General features: G+C 33.7%; 2 protein-coding genes across 4 annotated transcripts; one reads left to right on the top strand and one right to left on the bottom strand.

Moving 5' to 3' along the window:
• Positions 1-562: 562 nt before the first annotated feature.
• LOC144836454 (uncharacterized) lies at positions 563-10,388 on the top strand. 3 transcript variants are annotated; one of them, XM_078691583.1, is made up of 4 exons: positions 563-771; positions 7,530-7,621; positions 8,827-9,098; positions 9,318-10,388. In XM_078691583.1, exons 2-3 carry the CDS (start codon positions 7,546-7,548, stop codon positions 9,051-9,053), a joined length of 303 nt encoding a protein of 100 aa, XP_078547709.1. In that variant the 5' UTR covers positions 563-771; positions 7,530-7,545; the 3' UTR covers positions 9,054-9,098; positions 9,318-10,388. The 3 variants fall into 3 exon arrangements, 2 of the variants coding, with proteins under 2 accessions (XP_078547709.1, XP_078547708.1); XR_013611298.1 differs by having other exon boundaries at positions 564-771; positions 8,827-9,257; positions 9,296-10,388; XM_078691582.1 differs by having other exon boundaries at positions 564-771; positions 8,827-10,388.
• A 2,705-nt stretch (positions 10,389-13,093) lies between these two features.
• LOC144836370 (uncharacterized) lies at positions 13,094-19,152 on the bottom strand. The gene is made up of 9 exons (XM_078691575.1): positions 18,994-19,152; positions 17,176-17,856; positions 16,868-16,939; positions 15,958-16,754; positions 15,065-15,860; positions 14,469-14,965; positions 14,098-14,360; positions 13,765-14,013; positions 13,094-13,676 (listed from the first exon to the last, which is right to left on the bottom strand). Exons 2-9 carry the CDS (start codon positions 17,720-17,722, stop codon positions 13,145-13,147), a joined length of 3,753 nt encoding a protein of 1,250 aa, XP_078547701.1. The 5' UTR covers positions 17,723-17,856; positions 18,994-19,152; the 3' UTR covers positions 13,094-13,144.
• Positions 19,153-19,274: the final 122 nt, after the last annotated feature.

The raw sequence follows: 19,274 nt of genomic DNA, 5'->3' as shown, positions 1-19,274 counted from the left end.
CGTTCTTATGCTTGGTTCCCTAGACGCAACGCAAAGACAGGCGTAACGCAAGTAATTTGACCAATCACAAGCGATGAATTATTCGAACTGTTATTGGTCAACTCGCTTGCGTTGCGTTACGCTTACATCTTTGCGTTTCGTTCGTGAAGAGTTTCACTAACCGCATTAAGTTTATATCAAAATTGATAATTTTTTTTGTTGTAAAAATTAATTATACTGATTACATAAGTCAATAAGCTAATCAACTTAGGTTCTAAATTTAGCCTCCGAAGAATGGGAACCATCCCATGTCGGGTACCGGTAGTATTCGAGGGTCTCGGGTACTATTTTATATTGCTGCTTTACCAGTAGCTTGTTTTGCGTGTATTTCATATGTATTATTTCACAAAAAAAAAAAATATTTTACAAAAAAATAGTCATCAAAAAGTTGAAGATTATTATTATCAAATTGTTATCAGTATTATTGATTTTGATCATTGATAACAATCTCGTGACTACTCCCTCAACGACAGATTGTAATTAATTTCTGTTGTACAATGGATACAATAGAAGGATCTTTATGAATGAGAGAGTCGTTAGCATGACAAATATGCGACTGCATGCATGAGCTACCATTCAAAATACCATCCATATTTACTACTACTGTACTACAACGACGAACGATGTGTGTGTGTACTGCGTAGTATCGGCAATTTGAATTACGCTGTTTCTGTCTGACGTCGTTACGATATCATTTTGTTTACAACACACCAATACCGTGTATTAATTAAGGTAGGCATATGTATATTTTTTAAAGAGATTACGTATTTTATATGTGGTGAGTTGGCTGTGTTTATAATGGTGAATAAAAACTGTTATATAGGATAACATACTAGTATGTTTTTCTTTATATTTCTCCCTCTATTGCATCACGCTTATCTATTAGTATATGAATGCATTAGTTACTATCATCGTTAGAATTGGTTTTGGCAGCTGGCTTAAGTTAAGCAATTACTTAGGTCTACTGAGACTACAAATACCATATTATTTGTTGAGTTTAATATTCAAATAATTTAGTATACCATACGGTTTGATTCATTTCCAATTCATAGCAGACATCTTCGAATGGTTTTTACGACATTGATATTTTTGGCACGTTTAATTATTCATGAAACCACGTGACGATGATGTTTTTTTCTAATATTATTTCCTTCATAATACGTATCATCCAGTCTGGAACGTAGTACTATGAATATGATTTCTAAATATAAATTCCACACACCAAACTTAAGTCTGTAGCACTGAGCGCGACAATTTACGCGGCGCGTTTAAATGCTGTCGTGAACCTGGAAGACTTAAGTTGTGAAGGTATAGGCCTACCGTGTGAAAACGAAAATAAGACGCAGTTTAAACACCTCCGCGACACACCGAAGGGTCAGGGCCGGGTGTCCTAAATTTGGCTGTAGTGTTAAAACCCCTTGTTTGTCACCCTTATTAATAAGGGTGAATAATGATTTCCCCTGAATAGGGGTGTCCCAAAGAAAGGCCCTTCACTATACTATACTGTATTATGATTGGTCCGTCTGTCTGTCCGTCCTCTTTTAGAAGTCAGTCAGTAACATGATAACTCCCGACAACAAATTTGAAATTGTTATGGTATGGTAAAATTAGAATTACGAATTATTACGTAATTATAGAATAAATAATATATTATCAACATATATTACAATACAGTATGCATTTAAGATAGCTGCTAATAATTAATATAAGTTAATGCTGATGCTGGTAGGCCTATTTATGTGATGTGTTAGGCAGGTCAATTTATTAATTCACGTGTATACATCAACACTTACTTATACGGCAACAGTTGTTTTCATCTTGCATGTAGGCCTATAGGCATGGAGGATATATAAATATATTTCCTCCCTGGTATAGGGCATACAGTATAGGCCTATTGGTGCCTCAGTTTATTAACCATGGAAGAGGTTCCTATTCATCAGCACTATTCGCATGGTGGATTATCTGCTGTTTAGTCAATGGCCGAATTTAAGGTATAATAAACCAATAGATTCCCATTATACGTGCCGGTCTATTATATAGAACGTTCATTATTACTGTATAGAACGAACTACGGCGAGAATGTCGCGGTCAACTCATAGTATATAGGCATTTCGCTATCATTTTACATTGGCCTATTCATACAGTATATATAGCCTTCAATCCAAAATATTAACTGTATTGAGTATGCCACAAATCACCAGGCCTGATATACACACTAATATCGTAATAACTATGATATAGGAGGTAATATGGAATATGAAGTGAATTTGCAATTGCTTGTAAATTTAAAAATGATATATAGGCCTACCACTGATGAAGTTGATCAAATTGTAATGATAACAAATTAAAATGGTGATGATGATATGACCTTGATGATATTAATTTAAATAAAAGATAAATAAAAAACTCTGATATAGTAATACTTCTATAATCGTTAAATGCGATGTATACATACTTTTCCATGATAGTTTTTAGTTAAAACTATGACTATAAGGTTCTTGAAATAGTAGCTTACTATTCGCCCGAGGTGGCTTTGGCCCGAAGTTAAACAGTAAATAAAAATAATAATTGGCTGGTACTTGTCCTACAACATACAATTAAAAAATGTATGCCTAACTGGGTGTTAATGATTGTGATTATACCAATTAATAAAGTTCGAAATACCACGACTTGAACATTAGGTAAAAGCATTGAAATTTATAGGCTGAAATAATTTCATATATAAGTTGTATAGGCCTACGTTTTGTTGAACGCTAATCAAAACAGATTATTAAAAGGTTAAACAACATACTGTTTGATTCTACGTGAGTTGTTTTGAAAAACATCCTCTTTTTAATGTATATTTAATGACACCATCAGCCCGCGGCCGAATAATGAAATAAACATACACACATATATGCTTCTACCCTGTGGATGCTCATTCCGGAAAGAATTTTGGCCTAAAGGTCTGGCAGATAACATCAAATAATTGCTTATATTGTAATATGTTTTATATCCTCATGGTTATCTGAAATGTAATCTAATACACAGTTCATACTTTTAAAATAAAAACTTCTCAATTACATTAGGCCTACACGTTAAGATATCCTAGTCCAACAAATAAATGATAAAAAAATCGGTGTATGTTTACATCTATTCTAAACACAATGACCTGCAGCTAATTGTTATGATGAAACTGAAACTAACGTAACTTCACTCGAACAATACACGCGAGTATTTCACGTGTTATTGTAATGGCTTAGGCATAGGCCTATTAATAGAAATGATCATTTCCACTGTTTTAACAGGTGGAGATATAAAAAATAAACGAATACAATTATTTTACAATGGAAAGCAGACACAAACAAACATTAAAAGGACCAACGTGTAAATCATAAATGATATGTAAATGTTTGTTGTAAGAGCAACTTGACATGACATGACCCAGGGACCCTGGGATTATTAGAACACATGAGCTATGTTTTGATAAAGACCTATCATGAATATCACGATTAAGATACAAAGTAATTTTAAATTCCACTAATTTCTCGATGTATTCAGGTACCATGAATTAATATCGAAGTCGACATTAGGCCTACTATTGTGCAATGACGTAGTCCTTGCTCGGATTTGATGATAAGGTACATTTTAAAAACAAAAAAAAACAACAAGAAAGAGTTAAATTTCTTTTACTCCTCCCTGAAGAAGCAAATAATACTTGCATTTTCTCTTGAAACAATGATTGTTAAAACGTGACTCAATGTCTGCTGTTCTTGAAAAAGAAATGTTTCATTTCTTAGCTAACATTTCGTAATCTAGGCCTCTGAATACAACAGGTTGTCAGTATCTCCTCTAGATGTAGACTGCCAATGCACAACTACGAACCATGCTACTACAAACATCCTACCCACATAAATTACTTTTTGCTCGTCTGTTTTGCATAAACTGACACAATATTGTATTTTATTAGCAAACTATCAGAAGAAATGTCATTGAAATCAATCAACGTTTCACGTACAAATGACATACAATATGCAATATGAGAAGAATTAATCCAAACCGTTGTCTCTACCTTTTGTAATGTTTAATAACTGGTTGAATGAATCGCCAAAAATGCAATTCAACGTTTATTGATGATAAGCTTTATGCATCTAATCCGTTGAATTAGCCATATTTACACAAATCAATAATCAAGGCATGTTAATGAATCACTCTCGTTATCTAATATGCACAAATCTATCAAACACATTTTCTGAAAAATATGCATTTTAAATGCGCGTAGAATCTTTTTATTTGTTATATTTTTATTTTTTTATTTGTTATATTTTTATTTGTATTTATTTATTTAATCACAACCAGCCAATTCTGGCTTATGAGTGAACACATATATAATATAGCAATTAAAATAGACACAGAAAAAAAAATCAAACACCAAATAAATATCGCCCAAACAAGTATAGGACTCTTTTTCGTACTCTATTCGTGCGTGCGGTAAAAGTATGTTGGTTGTTACTTTGCAACTCTTTATGTTTATCCAGCTGTACAGTGTAGGCCTATCGGTTGTGTTCTAATTTTATTGTTTGTCTTCCGACATGAATTTCCGAAGGACCAATACATCTGACCTAACTATATTTTTAATCATGTAGAATGAGTGAAAATAAGTAATCATGCTTCATATTATTCTTCTTTTAAATTTCCTTTAATACGATTTCATTTAAATGGCCAATTAATTTTATTCATATTTTAATTCAAATGCTTTAAAATATTTCTCTATTTTTTTTAGGGAAACACAATACAATTTTACTTATCTTTATTTAGTGTACGTATACTTGAATTGTTGAATATGAATAAAATAAATATCACCACCATCAAAAATACAGTTGAAATAAATAAATAAATAATAAAGAACTTTACATAATATCTACAAACTGGATAATGATGTTTTATAGAACAATTACTCTTGGAGCTCCTATCTCATTGTCTTCATACCAGTATGTTTATTTTATGTTCTTGTTATCAGCTGATTCTACAGGAAACTGTATTAATGTTAAGGGTGTACCAGTATTAAGACGGTGTCGGTGTACCATAATTTGGTGATGTGCCATCATTAAGTGTTTGATCTACAACTGTACTCCTGTATCGTAAATATTGGAGCGGGGTTGGTGAAATCTGTCCACAATACGGGCGTTATATGTCCACAATAGGGGGTTTTCTGCGCTGTTATTTGTCCATTAGGCCTATAGGGGATTTATATAATTGACAGTGTCCACAATGGGCGATTTTTTGTCCACTATAGGGGATTTTTTGTCCATTATAGGGGCTTTTATTTGGGTATTGTAAATTTCACGAAAAAGTCTGCACGATTGGTATTGCGTTTAAAAGTTAATTAATTGGGGTAACTATAGGATAACATAAAACAGCAAAAGCGCAATGTTAATCATTTTCTTTTTTCTCAAAACTAAAGCGAATTTTACAAGAGCTAGTTTTTTTTTCACGACACGATATTATCGCTTTTTTAGTGCAATAATGTTTGTGTATTCTATATTTCAATTTTTTGTTTATATTTTATATAGGCTACATCTGTTTTTTTATCGTACTATTATTTGCCAATCTTTAAGAAGAATTTCTATTGTTATTTTACTATGATAATGGACAAATAAAGCTATTCAGTATTATATAATTGCAGGTAGTAAGAAATAAAAATGTTGTTTTAATTTGATTTGATTGAGTAGGCCTACAAATGTCAAAGTATGATAATCGCCTTGCATTAAGTAGCCCGCCATATGTGTGCATAAAGTTATATATACTGTATGTAGTTAAAACAGTTCATACCGTTTATATAATAAGAAATAAACGTAACATATTTTTCTGTGATGATATACAAAGTATAAAGTAACATAAGCGGAGAGATTTACGTGACGTTGGGATGATGAAAACGATTAAATTTACTGAGATCATAAACGGAAAACAGAAGTTAATTTCTGTAATGTAAGCTAGTTTATCGTATTGGAAAAGTAACTAAAACCACAGACATTGAACATGTCCCAAACGTAGGCCCTACGGTCTTATACCATCACAAGTACGGTAGATTAATTGTGTTATTGAAAACTGAACTACTTATTTTAAAGCGCATGCTCAGTTATACAAATACTTGTGAATAATGTTTATTTAAATTATGAGTACATGACTTGCGCCATCTATAGATTAATCAAAATATCACGTTTTAAAATCGTAACGTTGTCTACCATGCTTACACCTGTGAATAGTTTCGGCTGATTTTGGTTGTAATCAAGTTCTGCACACATCTTTAAACCTTACTACTATTTGGAGATTTTTATAATTACTAATATAACAATTACAACTAAAGCGTGAGTAACCCAGAACGAATAAAGATAGGCCTATTATAGTGTAGTGTATTCGTCTTATTCTTATAGATAGATGTAGTGTGTAATGTAGTCTATTTAGTATATCTTTCTTTCTTGCTATTCCAATTTAAATAATTATTAGAAACCATAACTGTAGAACTTTGATGTTTTATTGTAAACCAGTTTAAGCTTTGATATAATCCTCTGGTTATTGTATGGCGAGATTAGATTATTGAGGAATTATTAAGGGAAGGAATTATATATTTCATCAAGTTGACTTTGTAACTGAGCTGACGCTCGGGTTTTTCCAAAATTCTAATATTAATATAAAAACATAAGAATAATTCATTGCCTCATCATAATAGGGCGTAAATATCTGTTTTCCTAATGATTTTCTGTGTTTTTGTTGAAATACAATTTCAATAATCAATACCTCAAGCATAACCATCCACAACATTATTGACTTTGGATGACGTATTGTTATTGGAATGCGTTTATAACAAAGAATACAAGGTGAATCCAGTCCGAGTTGGTAATAATTGCAAAAATAAGATAACTTTTGCTATAGGCAATACATTTTTTCAATATAGATAAAGAAGTATATAAATGGTGCTGTCCCGCTAATTATTATTTGTACAATAATTGTATCTCGATACTTTAGACGGATACACGGTCACAGACATAATACTTACCTTGCCTCATGTACAATACAAGTCTCAGCTTTTCTACCACAGTATAAACTGTAATAATAAGTAATAATAGGCCTAAATAGTTGACCACACAAAGTTTGACATGTTACAGTAATACGGAGTGGTTAGTATGTGACCAATTGTAAAAGAATAACGATATTGTATACTAACTGTATCTGGGCATAATACGGGAATTAACTCTTAAAAAGACTGATACTATTCAACCGGCATGAACACTATTAAAACTAAATCATTGTTAAACGTTAGCAGTTGATTTGTTAGGTAAAAGTTCACTTTTTGTAAAGGAAGAGTAACTTGAACAAAAGAGAGTTTTATGATTATTTACTTGTTGTAGAAAGACCATTATTATATTGCTAATAATGTTGTATTGTTACATATTGTACCTTGACTGTGTAAACTAATGTCTTGTATTGTATTTTATGTTCTGTCTTTACAGGAGGGTAATAAAACCAATGAAAACACTACTGGGAACCATATACGTCTGTTGGACGTTACTATTAGTGGAAGCCAACAACACGACTGACAAAGGTAAGCATGGGAACGCTACTCTACTTGATTTAATAAAAGACACGGAATTGTTGCTTATATTGAATGCTAAACCTGTGAATTCGAAAACGAAACTGCATTTTAACGCACAGCCGCGCAACAGAAAATATTGTAGGCCTATAAACAAAAAAAATGAAATATCGACATGTCCTCAGTCTGTGGTCCTATTGCAAAGCTTAACAAACATTTTCATATAAGGATTCAAGGACTCAAATAATCAAATTTTAATCCTATGCCAATAATTAAAATTCATCAAATTACTGAGTTGTGGGTAGCAGTGGCTTGATCTCAATGGATTTACAAAATAAAAAAAAGAAAAATCTAATCAAAACGATAAAGTAAAACGGCCAGATAGAAATTGTGCAAAGCTTTCTTGTAACACTAGCCCTTCCAAAATGCATACATTGCAAATCAAGGCTTGAGAGACGCTACTATCCTTTTCTGTTAATCCATTTAGGTCTACGTCTCGTGATGAAATTGATTTCGTGTTTCAAGTTACCGCCATTTCTTGGCATTCTTCCACAATATGATTATACATATTTGATTAAACATTAGGGAATTCCCTCCTGCTTATAGCAGGTTTTAAACGTATGTAGCATATGGCACGAGATATATTTGTTGGTACCAATACAATACTCGAGTAACTCGAAACGCCTACGTTGATTTAATTCCATTGTGCGTATTCTATTTATGTTGGCATAATTCCAAATATTTCTATTTATAAATCAATGTTATTATTAATGGCCAGACACTAGTTAATATGTAACAACGCTACTAGTCTACTATCACTTGTAATGCTATTGATTACATATTTGTTTACTACTGTTTCAAACTACTACTCCATAACTTAACCATGTCGCAACTGCTCCGCCATCACATCTACTACTACTATAGTACGACACACCATCATTACTCCAACAAATACCGCTCTTGCTTTTAGGTTTTTAACTATTCGTCCAGTATAAAAAATAAAGAAAAACATATTGACGAATAAAACAAATGATGTCCTATTATTCCAGGAAGATTTTAATATATCTTCTTATTTCCGGGTACTTATATATCTTTTTTTGCCTGATCAACCAATCAATTCACTACACTTTTCGAGTTATTGTCCACGAACTTTGTAATGAAAATATTCGCGCAATGTCAGTAAGCTCATTAATGTTGGCACTTATTCACTTTTGCAGATACAAATGTAGAACAAACTGGTAGCAGTTTCACACCAGAGACTGTAGCAGCACTTTGGGCGGGATTCTTTGGCGGATTAATTGCCGTCTTTGGCATCGGCATGTTGTTCTACCAACTGAAGATTAGAAAATATGAAGAGTACAAAGAACGAGACGGACAAGTTGCCATCCTACCCCCAGTTGGAGATGTTACATTGCCTAGTAAAATAGGATGTTGTGGCCAATAATGTAACTATTACATTATATTTATGTTTAACTACTATTAACATCACCTTCAAATAGTATACTGTATCTCTAATATGCGATTCTCCCAGCATAACTTTTGGCGTTTTTTGAAACAAAAACACCAAAATGAATACATTTTAAAGATAAAATAGTAAAATAGGATATTGTGGCCAATAATGTAACTAAAAATATTACATTATCTCTATGTTTTTAAACATAAAGAAAAAGGTGATGTTAATATTAGTTAAAACTACTATTAACATCACCTTTTCAAATATCCATTACGGTATACTGATATCTAAAATTATGGCTTTTTTAAGAATGTAAATGGAACTAGCTGTTAAAGATACCAAGCAAAATCTAGAAGAAAAAAACTATTATAATTTTTCGTTAAATATTGAAAAAATACAAACAAAAATCAAGATAAATAAGGTAATTCATAATGACTTAAGATAATGTATAGAGATAATAGTGATCTATTTGTTTAATGAGATTATTTATCGTTAATACTAATGTAATGTAAATCAATCTTTAAATTATAGACTAAATTATCTGCTATATAAAAAAAATCTGCTTTATTATTGTGTAAAACGTTAAAACTAAAATGAAATCAAATATTTTTTACATAAATTATTTAAAATTCATGTTACAGTAAAAATTGCAAAATAATTTAATTTTCTATCATAGATTTGTTTTTTTGGCTGAAAGTTATATCTTTTTTCTTTGTTCAGGTTAATTTTCTCAACGCACAGAACGTTAAACGTTTCGAAACTTTTAAATATTAATTAATGGTAAATATTGTTATCCTATTTTGTATATATATTTTTTCCTATTAAGCTTATTTAAACAAACTGCAATTCCATTACAGTGCATTGTTTGAGAGCATAAAATGCAAGATCTTTGGATCATCATAGGTGGCGTGTATGTGTTGTCTAATAAACTAACTTTAAATTAATTGTTAAATACATTTTGCATTACGTCATTACGTCACATATTAGGTAAATTCAGTGTTGAAAATGTTGTATTTGCTGCAGAGTATGCAATTCAATTCAATGTTTTAATCTGGAAATTCACATCCATAGTCATTAGTCATAACAAAGGGAACAAGAAAAGTCAAACAGAATAAGTATATAGATATATATATATATATATATATACATAAAAAAATACTATATATCACAAAACTGAAAGCAAATCTAACTGTTCATTCCAAGTAAACCAAAGTTTTGATTGTCGAATGAAGTGATTTATTTTGATGTGAATGAAGTAAATGCAATTTGTATTAACTAGTAATATTGTATTTTTCCAATGTAAATAAATCTCAATTTAGGAATATTTGTATTTCTTTTGTTTAAATTTTTAAAATGGCAATTACGAAGTAAAACGGATGATAACGCAATATATGTGCATTATTATGGCAATATTATTGCAATAATAACAGGGATTTTTTCAAAAATGGCCATAATATCGACTTTTTAAAATTCAATTATTATGCAATAATATTGCCATATATGCACATCTTATTGAGCCAAATGAACCATTTATGTCAAAAAATAAGAAGGTCGAAATTCGGTAATTTTTCGAGGGAAATTTTCGGAAAATGGCCAAATTTCGACCCTTTTATTTTTAGACATAAATGGTTACTATCGCATAATAATCATGCGCAGAATCGAATAATGTTTTATGCGCATGTCAATTATGCTATAGTAACCAGTTATGTTAAAAAATAAAATGGTCGAAAATTATTTTAAGACATAAATGGTTACTATAGCATAATAAACATGTGCAGAGTCGAATAATGGGTTCTGCGCATGTCAATTATGCTATAGTAACCAGTTATATAGGAAAATAAAAAGGTCGAAATTTGGCCATTTTTGGAAAAAATCCCTGTACTATAGTACAGGGAAATTTTCAAAAAATGGCCAAATTTCGACCCTTTTATTTTTAGACATAAATGGTTACTATCGCATGATAAACATGTGCAGAGTCGAATAATGGGTTCTGCGCATGTCAATTACGCTATAGTAACCAGTTATGTCAAAAAATAAAATGGTCGAAAATTATTTTTAGACATAAATGGTTACTATCGCATAATAAACATGCGCAGAGTCGAATAATGGGTTCTGCGCATGTCAATTATGCTATAGTAACCAGTTATATCGAAAAATAAAAAGGTCGAAATTTTGCCATTTTTGGAAAAAAATCCCTGTACTATAGTACAGGGAAATTTTCGAAAAATGGCCAATTTTCGACCCTTTTATTTTTAGACATAAATGGTTACTATCGCATAATAAACATGCGCAGAGTCGAATAATGGGTTCTGCGCATGTCAATTATGCTATAGTAACCAGTTATGTCCAAAAATAAAATTGTCGAAAATTATTTTTAGACATAAATGGTTACTATAGCATAATAAACATGCGCAGAGTCGAATAATGGGTTCTGCGCATGTCAATTATGCTATAAGTAACCAGTTATATCGAAAAATAAAAAGGTCGAAATTTTGCCATTTTTGGAAAAAATCCCTTTACTATAGTACAGGGAAATTTTCGAAAAATGGCCAATTTTCGACCCTTTTATTTTTAGACATAAATGGTTACTATCGCATAATAAACATGCGCAGAGTCGAATAATGGGTTCTGCGCATGTCAATTATGCTATAGTAACCAGTTATGTCGAAAAATAAAATAGTCGAAAATTATTTTTAGACATAAATGGTTACTATCGCATAATAAACATGCGCAGAGTCGAATAATTGGTTCTGCGCATGTCAATTATGCTATAAGTAACTAGTTATATCGAAAAATAAAAAGGTCGAAATTTTGCCATTTTTGGAAAAAATCCCTGTACTATAGTACAGGGAAATTTTCGAAAAATGGCCAATTTTCGACCCTTTTATTTTTAGACATAAATGGTTACTATCGCATAATAAACATGCGCAGAGTCGAATAATGGGTTCTGCGCATGTCAATTATGGTATAGTAACCAGTTATGTCGAAAAATAAAAAGGTCGAAATTTTGCCATTTTTGGAAAAAATCCCTGTACTAAGGGTACAGCTCAATCTTCTCATTCGGAAAGGTAAAGAACGCAAAAAGAAATGGACAAGAAATGGACAGAGCCATGTGGGGTCATTAAAACTGAATTGGACTGGGTCATTAGATAATGAGGAAACGGGACAATTGGCCAATGGGGCCCAAGAATCTAGGAGGTTGTTTTGAATACCGGCATACTAAAAACTGTCAATTTTAGGGGTTTATCACATGATCGATGTATTAAATGATATTAAATAATAGAATAATAAGACTTTAATTTTATGTTAAAAGTTGAGAAAGTCGACATTGTTTTATCCAATTTTCGAAACAAAATCCTTGTACTATAGTACATGAATTTTGTTTTTTAAAAAACGGTAAATTCGACTACAATATGTGTGCTGTATTAGTTATTAATTAACTAGTTAAAAAACCCACCCTGACTTCTAATTGGCCAACAATATTCCAAGTAGTTTGATATTAAGTTAGCCTTTTTCAAAAATTGAGACAAAATTACCGTTAACTTTGTCTGGGGCTTTTTTTCTAGGCCACATGGTACCATATGATATGTGTAACTGTCAGAGGAGTAACTAAAGGTTACTGGATGATAACCTCTATAGTATGAGTTATTATCACAATATATTATTAGAATTGGTGGAAGGAATTATTTGATTCACATTAAAATGAATTGTAGTGGAATTGCTCTTGAAATAAATATAAAATATTTGAGAATTTACACTGCTAAGGAAATACTCTTGACAAGAATATAGAAGTCACCATTTAATGTACACTCAACTGCAAAAAGTTTCCCCTCTGCTTTTTTTGTAAGGGCTTGGGACCTTCAAATACAAAGTGCAATGAATGATATAATGTAAATTATAATGTAATAATTAAAACTGAATATAATTTATAAAAATTACAAAATAATTTACAACATTAATCATTGCTCTTTGGATTTGGCAGCATTAAAAACTTTTTTTTTTTTTTATTATTATTAAAAAAAAATTGAAGATATATGAAAGAGTATAAAAAGTCTATCCATGGCTACAAAAATCATTTGGAATCATTCTTGTTGCTGCTTTTTTTTCCGCTCTTGACGAAGGCGACGGATGGCAACCATAGTCGATTTCCATTCTTCAAAAGTCACATCAGATGTTGCAGCACAATACCAATTTCCATAGTACTGAGTGTGGTTCTTATTTAACCTTGGTTGCTTACACTTTGAGCACACAATCGCAGACGTTCTTGGTTTGTATATTTTGATCGGTTTCCCTTCCGATATGTCTTTAGCCACTCGTTTTCTGTACAAGAGGGTAGTTCTAGGAATACGAGTACTGCTAGCCTCAGGGACTGATGGTGGTGGTTTTGCTATCTCGCCTGGAACTGGGATCGACTGTCTGTTTCCTAAATAGGCTAGGCCGGAAGTGTTTTTTGGTAGGACAAATGTGAAAGATGGAGCGCTTGTATGAACGTTTAGCACCGCTGGCTTGGTTAAAGGTTCAAGTAGGGTTTTATCAGAGACAAGTTTGGGTACTGTTGCTGAGATGCCAGATTCCAACACTTGCCGCTCTTGCTTCTTTGATGTTCTGTTGTACCTGTTGTAAATAAATCAAACACAGTATTTAAAAACTTGAATGTATTTACTGTAGTGTAAAATAACAGTAATAACAAGTTAAAACTCACCACTGGATGAGTGTCGTACGATTTATCTCCATCAACTGAAGCTTAGCAAACAACATCAGGTGTCCATTCGATAGCACTTTCCGACGAATGTTCTTGTAGCCTTTGGTAATGAGCGGCCAGCGCTGGAAACGTTTACCTTCGATAGATACGGTAGATGGATACGCTTCACACAGTTTGGTAATAATGCACTCCATATATCGATTGCAGTCCAGCCACTGAGCTGGTCCGGTGTTCTGACCTAAGAAGCATCTTTTTTAAAAAAAACAACAAAGAAACGAGTTAGATTTAAGACTCATCATGCAACAAAGTGAAAAACGCTGGAAACTGCCTTACCGTCGAGTGCTTTCAACACCAGGTATTACGGAAGTAGTTTTACTTTTCTTGAACCTGCCTTTCGTCAAGTAATCTTGATGCCGTGCTTTGCGCTTAATGGTTTTGTCATAAGCATCCAGGTTGTTCCACAACTTTGCGACATGTTCAGCATGACTTTGACTTATCACTCCACTGTCTTCCTTAAACTGCATAAGGTAGTCTGCCAGGGCTTCAACTTTGGCGTAGCCTGGAATGTTGTCCGGTCCAGTGGAATCCTCAAGTTCCTAAATTGTAAAATATGAAAACAAAATAAATTATTAGACTCGTGCATTGTATTTCAAAACAGAAACAAAATTTGTGAGGTAGAAGCTAATAATACAAATTTAACTCACTGTGTCAATAAGGGCTGCTTTTCCTTCACCATCATCATCATTACCGTCACATAAAGGCAAGGGCTCCAGCTGGGGTGGTGAGATTTCTTTAGCATTTCGAGGTTTAAAACAACGCTTAGGTGGTTTGTAGTCAGGTTGAGTCTTGTCATCATAACCTTCATCAACATCAAAAGTGTAAATTTCTTCATCAAAGTCTTCATCATTAATGGTATCTGTTTTGACAGGAAATTGAGTTTCGAGTACTTTGTTCGACTGGCTATACAGGTACTCCACTCCGATGAGTTCTCCAGTGTACTTGTTTGGAATGATAAAACTTTTGTACACTTTTTTGCCAATCACTTGCTCTGCCAGTATGTTGAGAGCATGCTGATGCAGTCCACTATATGTACTGGAGATGGGTGCTCCAGACTGGGTAGCAGCTAGTGCACGGTTTGCATTCCATCGAACAAGTCCTTCCATCAGGTAAGCTTGGAAATGTAAGTCGCTAGCACGCTCACCTGAGAAAAAAATAAAACATCCATAATTATGAAATTATACAAAAATCAGTAGATAGGTTTGAAGATTTGGTAGATACCAAATAAAAAGTAATACTGTACCTGGAATAAACCTGTTAAGGTGAAGGTGAAACGATTCCAAAGAAGTGGAGCCTCTTGCGCAACGATAAACTGGCAAGGTAACTCCACCCTTAAGCATCTCGCTGGTTTTTGTGTAGAGCGGGATGCCTTCTGGATCCTGGATGCAGGCGATGTGTCGCTCTTGTGAGCTCCAGATATCCCAGGTCTGTTCGGAGTCTAAGAGTGGGACGCCCATTGTGTCACGGCCTTCTTCACCATCGAGGGAAGTCAGGAGCTCTCGGATTAGGTCGGCAGTCTCGCGAGTCCCTCGTGTTGTCCTGCGACAATGTAAAGCATACTCCTTCTTGCTGATGTTTTTCAATATGATGTCGTCTGTTGGGTTGGAATGCTTCTTGCTTGCAATGAGCTGTTCACGCTTGGCGAGCTTCAGACGTTCAACATCGTCAGCGCTCCACTCAAAAATGCAAGCGGAAAGACGTTTGAGAAAGATCGGATACAACTGATGTGATTCTGTTGAACAAGCTGCAGCAATTCTCCTCATGAAGTGCCAGATGTCCAGGCGAATTTGCATGTCAGGCCAGGCGCTGAACATCTTCCTTATGCTTGAATGACCGCAGCAGTCACGATCGACGTAGAGAATATCGGGAGGAGGTACGCCTGCCGAAGCATATCGGTTAATGATACCGTTTGTCATGTTGTTTAGGCCACATCCTTCTGCAGCAGTCAGGACTGTAATGAGCACCTGGCCGTGCTCATTTCCGACGTTTGTTGCCCATGCTCCTGTTCCACATGCACGACCGGCTAGCTTCCTTACAATCTGCAAAAAAAATATAATAATTATTAGGAAGAAAGCTTCCCGACAATCTGCAAAAAAAAATTTAAATAATTAAAAGCAAATTGCAGAAATTACTTACCCTTTTGGTCGAGTCAATCTTCAACACTCTTCCGAACGTCGATGTGATAGAAGCCTTGAGTTCGTCGATTCTTCCCATTACTTCGTTGCAGTAGATGGTGAGGAACCATTGGACAGTGGGAACAGGAATCATTTTAGACACCTCATCAAATTTAGAAGCAGCAATGACATAATCATCATGAGAACCACAGAACTTCTTGCAATTTTCTAAGTAGAGAGCCACTCTCTCATTCCACCGCCTTGTGTGTTGTTCTAAGACTTGTTGGCGAAGCTGTGATGGACTGTTCCCGAGACCACGGTACTTTAGAAGCTGCAGGACCCGGTTGTCGCAGGCCAAGTGATACGAAAGTACAACAGGAAACTGAAGGCGATGCGCTAAATCAAGTTGCTTTAAAATGTTTTCACTCCAGCCAATTTGTCTTTGTTGGCAGTTAGAGCACCTCAGTTGTTCTGTTGCAAGAAAGTAGTGGCAGTCTAAATCCAGGACTGGACGAACGATTCCATGGAGGCCGCCTGATGTTAGTGGATAGCTCTTGCATTCTGGCCGAGGGCAGACCAGCTTGACCTGCCAAGTCTTGCGGGGCAACCAAAGAAGAAGACGATGACCGAAGTAACTGTTGGCCATGGGTATGTTTTTGTTGAGCGGATCCGGTTGAGGTGGATAATACCAAAGTTGTTTGAGTTTAGTTGAATCCAACTCTGCGGTCCCTTTCTTCGATTTCTTGAATAAGGTTTTTGAAATCCACTGTTGATCAATCTCGGGCAAGTTCTTCTTCCATTTATCTGGTATGAGACAATCTGCAAGAAAAACCAAGACAAAATTGTATAATTAATTAAACTACATTATGTAATTTTCATTTTCTAGTTTTAAACATCAAACAAAATAATTAAAATTACATGAAATAAACTACCTTCACTATGTTTGATAGTTTCTGTAGTGGATGGCATAGTACTAACAGGTTCATAAGATGTATTTGGTTGAGCTGCAAGACGGAAAATTAAAGAATATTTAGCAGTAAACTACTTTCATTCGCTATCTACAGTATGCTAGAAAGCAATATATTTAAACAACACGATTTTATGATTGAGTATAAATGAATGCATAAAAAAAAACCTAAACCCAGCAAACCTACAACATACACAGGCACTAAAAATGCAAAACCTCGAATTATTAATTTAAAAAATGCACAAAAAACACAAAATATGAAATAAGTCTTACCTGGTGCATATGAGGTTGATGGCTGCAAAGAAGCATCAAAGACATCAGTACCAGAAAGTGTTTCATCTGTGACATCCTTAACCTTTTGTAGCTCAATACCAACAGGTATGTACGATGTCTGTCTAGTTGGGCATTTCCTGAGGCGTTTTATTTCTTTCATTGCTATGGCTTCTTTGCCTTCTGGGAAAGACTCCAAGTACCTCTTAAAGTTGAATTTGTTGATATTAAGTGAACTTGTACTTGGAATTTCATTAGCCATTTTAATTACAAAACATACTGCATATTCCAGTACATTTTCGACCATCCACTTGAATGTTTGTCCACTGTATTTACCATGCTGAAACCTGTAGCAGCCCAACACATCACATTCATCTTTGGTGTTTCCACCCAGCCTGCACACCTCCTTCAAGGCATCTTGGCGTACATCATCAGGAGTTAGACACTTGCCAGTTGGTCGTTTTCTCAAGCTGTTAAATACTACAGCAGCAGATGTATCTTCAAGAATTAAGGCACCCTCTTCACTGCGCCGAAAAGTTGGTCTTAACATACTGTACTGTCTATTGAACACCTGCAAAACTAAAAAAACTGATCAAAGGCAAAAATATATGTAAGTAAAGTATGTGATAAAAGAAAATGTTACCCGTATAATGCCACTGTGCACCGTGCAGTTGTAGTAAATGGCTGTAAATAAAGGAAAATCAAATCTAAATAAAATATCTGTGGGTTATAATTTCTCAAGTAATAATTAATAGTAGACCAAGACTTTAAATGTAAAATATTAATAAAATGAATCACATAGCATTAAAACATATCTACTAAGAACAAACTATTTTATCTAAATTAAATTAAGAAAATATTACATATGAATAATTATGTTTTTTTTTCAATTAACAAAACTATATAAAGAATTACAACATAAATTAGAGTAAATTGAATAATCTTTGTTTATTAAACAGTGTATGTATTAACTCTTTGATCCCTGAGCACTTCCTTTAATGCAATAAAATTATTTGAGAATCTTATCTAAATCCACAAATACAGTTGATTGCCTAATTAAACGAATGCTTTAGATCAAAGAGTAGAAGCCTACACTTAATTAAACAATCATTATAATAAAAGTTAAATTGTTTATCTATCAATTAGAAGGCTTAGTCTGTTTCCCATGGATGCTATTCTGATACAGCACACATTTAGTTTTTTATAGTTTAAAATTATGTTAGGCCTAAAATCTATTACAGGCTACATAGGCTAGTCTAACTAGTAGTAGGATTGTTAAAATATTAAATAAATTAAACTTTGAAGAATAGCTTACTTTAAACTAAATCGATAAATACTAATCTAAGCCTAGGCCTAGTCTATCTAACTACCCGTAGTAGATAAGTTTTGAAGAAAAAAAATAACAGGGAGCCTTAAGTAAGTATAGCATCTTACTAGGGCCTATAGCCCTTGCAGGCCCATGGTTTGACTTACAATTCATGGCAACCAAAAAAGTCTTTCTATCTAGCCTAGCCTAGGCGGCCTATATAGTAAATACATTAATTAAAGTAAGTGTCGAGTGACACTATATCTAAACCCTAACTAACCTATAAAGGCATGCGTTATTGTTAATACTTTATGAAATATATGTAGGCCTATTGGTAATTAGGGGGGGAAGTAATAATAGCAAATGCATTTTACCCCACAGAGCAGACCGCCAACAAGAATTAGCGTCGACCGCGGGGCTGGCACCCATACAAACACATTTGCTAGGCCATAGTCACGGCCTAGGCCAAACAAGTTATCAACACTTTAAATGCATGAAATCAATTTCGCTCTTACCTTTAATGCAAGTACACGTTCGAGTTGAATACAGCTACTACCAGAATTCGCCTTGAAATTAATAATAATAATAATAAGTCTAGAGGATTTGTAAAAAGATGTTGTCGCATGTAAATCTGGACAAAATCTCATCATTGTTTGTGTTGTGAAAAACTTGTGGAAGTCAGATATTAATTACGTCACTTTTCAGTGTTCTGATTGGTCAAAATGACGACATTTGGAACACTTTTCTAAGGCTCTGCTTACGTCACTTTTCAGTGCTCTGATTGTTCAACTTTTGG

Source organism: Antedon bifida, chromosome 1 (genome assembly GCF_963402885.1).
Source record: "Antedon bifida chromosome 1, ecAntBifi1.1, whole genome shotgun sequence".
Taxonomy (NCBI): Eukaryota; Metazoa; Echinodermata; class Crinoidea; order Comatulida; family Antedonidae; genus Antedon; species Antedon bifida.
The sequence above is the reverse complement of the archived record's forward strand: the minus strand, read 5'-3'. Positions and strand labels throughout refer to the sequence as shown.